The sequence below is a fragment of the Fragaria vesca genome, linkage group LG5 (genome assembly GCF_000184155.1).
Source record: "Fragaria vesca subsp. vesca linkage group LG5, FraVesHawaii_1.0, whole genome shotgun sequence".
NCBI lineage: Eukaryota > Viridiplantae > Streptophyta > Magnoliopsida > Rosales > Rosaceae > Fragaria > Fragaria vesca.
The window spans coordinates 14,524,855-14,530,987 of record NC_020495.1 but is presented as its reverse complement, the minus strand read 5'-3'; the positions used below and the strand labels follow the sequence as shown (position 1 = coordinate 14,530,987).

Below are 6,133 nucleotides of genomic sequence, written 5' to 3'. Positions count from 1 at the left end.
AAAAAAAAAAAAGTAAAGAGGTGTGTATTTAAAATTACTCTTTCAAATTTCAACCCCACCTTCATAAACAATAATCAACAGAGTAAAATAGCTTTCCAGATCAAATCAGAGTGAGAAGGTATTAAACTACTATTAATGACATGTTTACTTACTTGAAATAAAATTCATCAGGAATGAAAGACGGAAGGAATGAGAGACGAAATAGAATAGTATGTAGAGATTTCAATTCCATTGAGTTGTTTACTTACCACATGAAATTAGAACATGAATGTAATTAATTACTAAAATACCTATAAAAAAAATAAGATACACATTTCGATCACTCTCAACACAATTATTTTCTTATAAGTTGATCTAGTTTTGTTTGTCATTTCCATTGTCTCAGTTGATAAGTTATGTATAATCAACAAACCAAATAGACTATTTCTATTCAGTGTATTGATTGTAATCATGTACTAATAATATTATATTTAAATCAAGTAAGCAATTTTATAAATACAAAAAAAATAAAAATAAATAAACAACTTCCACAAATAGTATATTATTAGCATATAAAAATGACTAAATTACATAGTAACACACGATCGAATTTAAAAACACAAAAAAACCACTTCTCATATTTCTTATACAAATTAGGACATGAGCATGAGGCCCATAATCCAATAATACAGACCTGATCCAAATTTGCGCTAGTAAATGTCCAACTTCGCAGCAAATTTACACTTTTCCCATGCCACCTATCCTTCTTTCTCTCTCCACCCTCACAGATCTTCTTTCTCTCACCCACCGTCACAAATCCTCTCTCTCTGGATCCAGAGAAGACCTGAGCATCCAACTCACCCTACATGCAGCGTTCGTCGGCCTCCTTCATTCTGGCCTGGTCGTCGTTCGAAGCATCGGAGCTCCTCCCATGGATTGAGTTCGACGACGATGGTAGAGATTGACGGCGATGGTGGAGATTGACGCCATGGCTTTGATAGCATGATGCATGATTCTCATATCTATCTCTCATTCTTTGTCCTCGCCGGCCACCGTTGCCTTGTGAGATCCGCCGTCATCGGCAAGCTTCGGGTTTCAGCAACCTCGTCCTCCTAGATCCTCGATCTCACTTGCCAAACGACGTCGAATCAATCACAACATCATCGATGCCTCGTCGGTCACGATTTGATTGCGGCCTCTAAGGTAATTTCGGTGGATTTTTGGGGATTGAATCAGTTTTGTGCCTTTGTGATTAGGGGAATTTGAGTAGTTTGATTTCAGGTCGTTGAATTGAGGTACGTAGTGATTGAAAATGGAGGTTGTGAGGGAGCGTATTAGGAACAAGAAGATCAGGCTCTGTGGATTGATGGAGGTTTATGTTGAGGTTTTTTTTCAACAGTAGCAGCTTCGACAGTAGCAGCGCGCTAGCATCATAGTTGGCAGTAGCAGTGCATAAGCATCATAGTCAACAGTAGCAACACGCTAGCAATCAGAGAATTGCCGGAAAAAATTACAATAGCACCAACAGCAGCACCTTTTGATCGGTAGTAGCACCTTTATACTCGGCAGTAGCACATTTTAATCGGACAGTTGCAGTAAAATATGTCGTGAAGGGTATTCTGGTAAATTTATAGTGACAGATGACATTTGGACATTAATTTGTCTTAATTTGTTAATTTGTGTCCTTAAATATGTAAGATAAAACGTAAATGATGTATTTGTAAACTGAAATTTAGTTAGTAACTTTAATGTAATTTACTATATAAAAAGAAGCCTTTAAGACAAAAAAAATTGAAATTATTAGCATCTTAAACAAATTCCTCAATATTATTAACATAATAAAATTAAATAGGGTGTTTTCGGAATAAAAATACATTCCTGATGGTATCATTCCTAATCCCACCTCCCCCTTTAGTATTACAATTCAGGGTTGTCAAGGAGTCGATTCCTTATTAGGAGGTGAGACCCACACCCATTCCAATTCTATTTTGTGTAAGTAAACGCTGGAATTCTCCTTTGCCGGAATCATTTCCTCACTTTTCAATTTCATTCCATGTAAGTAAACGTGCCCCAAATATATTATCCAAAAATGAATACTAGCTGCATTTCGATAAAAAGAAAGAAAGAGAAGCACATCTATTTTGGGCATCGAAAGAAACATCATGCAGAAATATTTCACTCTTATGGAATGCTCATGTGATTGGTATATATAATTGCTATGTTCATGGAATAAATAGCCCAATAAGAATACAGCCAATCAACCAGAACTAATCACAAAATTATGCATTATTCACGTCATCAGAACCTTCAAGTCCTTCAACATGAATAACAGCATTGAGTTCTGCAGTAAACTTTTGATAGTGCAGTAAGGTATCCAATTGTGGCAATGATCCTCATGATTTCAGAATAATCAGTTTGAAAACCAACAAAAGAAATAAGAAAACCACTTGTGCCATAAAGAACTTGTTGATATAGAAATCATATGACTTGGTACTTACGGAAGCACTGGATTTCCGTCCCTCCCACCCATCTCTGTCTCCCTATCTCCATGGTTGGCACACAAGATCCTAGTTGACCAGAAAGTCCTAGCCCCCAACACCACCCCTCTCATCTCCATGTCCTAGTTGCCTCGCAGGGCCAGCCTATTGCAAAGGATGTATGGCAAACAAAATATACAGTCGAGCAAAACTGACCACAGCCAATGTACTACTTACAGGTTGTTGGCTCATCTGTGCCACTAAACTGAGCAGCTTGCGTCTGGTATCGGGAGTATAATCATGGTGAGACCTTCTTGCCATGTCCAACCACTGGAAACCAAATTCCACGCAGACTTATGCGGTGGAGATATGATCAAACAGCCACTGGAATCTCATTTGCTCTCAAATGAGGAGGTCGCCCCATAGATGGTGCACCCATATTCAGGTCCTCATATGCGATTTTCTTGATGCGACCGGCCTCACTGGGCATCCCAGCTTTCGAGAGGCAAGATATCAAAGAATCTATGGTGATTTTATCAGGGGCGCAACCGATGGACAACATCTTACTAAAATTGCCAATTGCCTCAGACATTCTCCCTTTCATAGAATTCCCCAGGATAAGAATAGTGAATGTCACTCTATCAGGGGTGCATTTCTTCTCCTCCATCTCTGCCACAATCAAATTTGCCTCATCAATGTTACCAGCTTTGCAAAGTCCATCTATCACAGGGTTATATAGAAATGATTTTGGAACAACATTACTCCCCTTCAGTTCCCTCAGTAAATCACGTGCTTCACATAGTCTGTTACCCTTGCACAAAGCATTAATAAGCACAGAGAAAGTATATGCACTAGGAGACACATTTTTTGCATTCATCTCATGCCAGAGCTGTAACCCATGGTTGAGGTGCCCAGCTCGGCAATAGCCATCAATTAGGGAAGTGAAGGTGATCACATCCGCACAATGACCATGAAAGAGCATACTCTCATACAGAGAAAATGCAGAACTCATGTCACCTGCTTTACCATATCCATCAATCAGTGCATTAAAAGTAACTGCAGTTGGTTTAAGTCCACAACCAATCATCTCGTCAAAAATAGCAGATGCCTCCTCCATTCTACCCAATTTGCAATAGCCGGATATAACTGATGTAAAAGTTATAACATCCGGTGAAAGTTCACTTCTGAACTGAACCTCCCTGAGCAAATCACACCCTCTATCTACCTCATGAGCTCTACATAGTCCACTAATTAATGTATTATACGTAACAACATTGGGAGAACAACCAAAACTCCTCATATCACTGAAAAACTCTAAACCCTTATCAACTGCTCCAGTTCTGCATAAACCTCGAATCAAAATATTAAACGTCCAACTATCTGGACAACAATACGACCCCACATACTTCCTAAACAAGCAAACAGCCTCATCTACTCGATTCAGCTTAACCAGCACATTGAACAAGTTATTGTAAACAAAACTTGACAACCCAACCACACTGCAATGAACCTCATCAAGAATCTTCTCCGCAAGATCCGACCTCCCCATTTGAGCACACGATGAAACCAAAAACTCAAGAACAGATTCATTGGGCGAAAGCCCATCAGTCCTCATGTAATCAAACACCAACTTAGCCGAGTCCTGAAGACCCATTTGGCACAAAGACCTCAACAGATAATGGTAAGTCCACACACCATGATTAACATTCAAACTAAACTTACTGAGCTCAAAGAACCTGAGCCCCAATTTGGGATTGTTCAACCTTTTAATAACCTCAAAAGCCAAAGAAGGCGTCAAGTTCTTGCTCAAATAACCCACGTAAGAATCCAAAGAATGTGAGCGAAGAAAGAGAGTGTAGACAACTTTCACAAACCAGGCTTCAGGGTTTAGCAGTACCTCTCTTTCGGGTCTCGGGCGAGCTCCGGCGAGAGTGTGGAGGTGGGAGGCGGCGATTTTGGAGGCTCGACCCCAGAAACTGGGGCGGGCGGTGAAGAACAAGAGGCTCATCTGGACGGCCATGCCGTCGTCGGGTACAACGCGGCGGCTCTCATAGACATTCTCGATCAGAAATTGGGTTTGGGTTTGGGTTTGGGAGGGTTTTGGATTCGGGTCGTAAATCTTCATGGGGATGAGGATAAACCCTGCTGTGGATTCAGCATAGCAAAAAGGGAGTGTTGCGAGTGAAATGCAGAATGAATGAAAAGCTGAGATGTTTGATTGAAACGGAGGGTTTCTTAGGGTTTTGTCTGTGTACTGGTGATCTGCAGATTTGTGCTACGGTCATAAGGCCCAATAATAATAATCTTACCAATCTTGGATAAGAGAGCCCTTTTAGTGAGACTTTTAAGTTAAAAGACTAGTTAAAAACTTTTCGGTTTATGGTTTAAAAAATCTATTTTTCGATCACATTTTGACATATCATCCGTTCAGTTTTTAGGTTTATATGAGTAGATCATTTCTACAAATTTTCAGCCAAATTGATGTTTGTTAAGATAACAAACTAGATCAAAGTAATGGACGAACCACATCTGTCAAATATGAACCGTTCAAGTTCATAATTGATAAATCACACTTATGAATACCTTAACAATTTTCAATATAGTTGAAAATTTAGAGAAATGATCTATTTATAAATACTTATGAACTGAACGGTCAAGATATGGATATAAGATCGAAAAGTGGGATAAGACGAAAAATCCTCAATTTAAAGGTTCTCATTAGAAGGGCTTCCCTTCCTCTTGAATGTTTCTAACCATTTGTAGAATGTGAGATTTGAATAACATGTGATACATTGTTGTGTCATATCAAATGTAAGGTGATTTTGTTGATTTCGTATTAGAAATCGTTAAGTACTAATGATGTCAAGTTTGATAATGAAGTAAATCTATGATCGTCTTTCAATTAGTACACTGAAAGCGATGAATTCTTGCTCTGCATATCTTTTGTTAACTACGAAAATGTGTTGAGCTCCTGAAAGCAAAAGACGCTTAGAGACAAAACAACAGCTACACTAGAACATTAAGATCAACTCTACGTACATAAATCCAAAATATTGATCAGATCCCACAAATAGAGCCGTTCACTTTTACCGTCCATAGTCTCTTCACCGTGCAGTCATGTTTGATTGTCACGAAAACAATGAACCGATTTATAGCAGATCACTTGAAGCCTAAGTCTAAATAAAAAAAAAAAATTCTCTCTCAGTTTTATTTTATTTTCAAATCTCTTAAATCGATCTTATTCTATACGTCGATAAAAATATTGATTAAATTGCATAACAAGTCTATATGCAACACAAATTGTGTATAGACAAGAACAAAAACCAGAGAAGTTCTCTACATTGACAAGAATTTGGATTAAATTGCATACACAACCCTCCTCTCAAAATCTGATACCAACGAGTTATAAGCCTAATGCAAAAAAATTAGAACACAATCCGTGTGTGTGAATTGTGAAAGCAAAGAAGAAAGCCAGAAAAGTCAGAAGGTCACATGGAACCACCTGGTATATATAAAAAACTCCACTCTCATGTGACCTCCACTCTCTCAAAACGAAACTCACTTTTGTTTGAACACCCCAAAAAAAATCCCCAAAAGCCAGAGCAGCACCACCACTCCCACACGCCCATGGAGTCGATCTCCACCTCGTCCTCCTCCTCCCAACGGCCGCGATCGTC

At 38.9% G+C, this 6,133-nt stretch overlaps 1 protein-coding gene across 1 annotated transcript; it reads right to left on the bottom strand.

Moving 5' to 3' along the window:
- Positions 1-2,658: 2,658 nt before the first annotated feature.
- Positions 2,659-4,581, bottom strand: LOC101311385 (pentatricopeptide repeat-containing protein At2g06000-like). Its single transcript, XM_004301381.1, has one exon. The coding sequence runs from the start codon at positions 4,579-4,581 to the stop codon at positions 2,830-2,832; it is 1,752 nt and encodes a 583-aa protein (XP_004301429.1). The 3' UTR covers positions 2,659-2,829.
- Between the last annotated feature and the right edge of the window lie 1,552 nt (positions 4,582-6,133).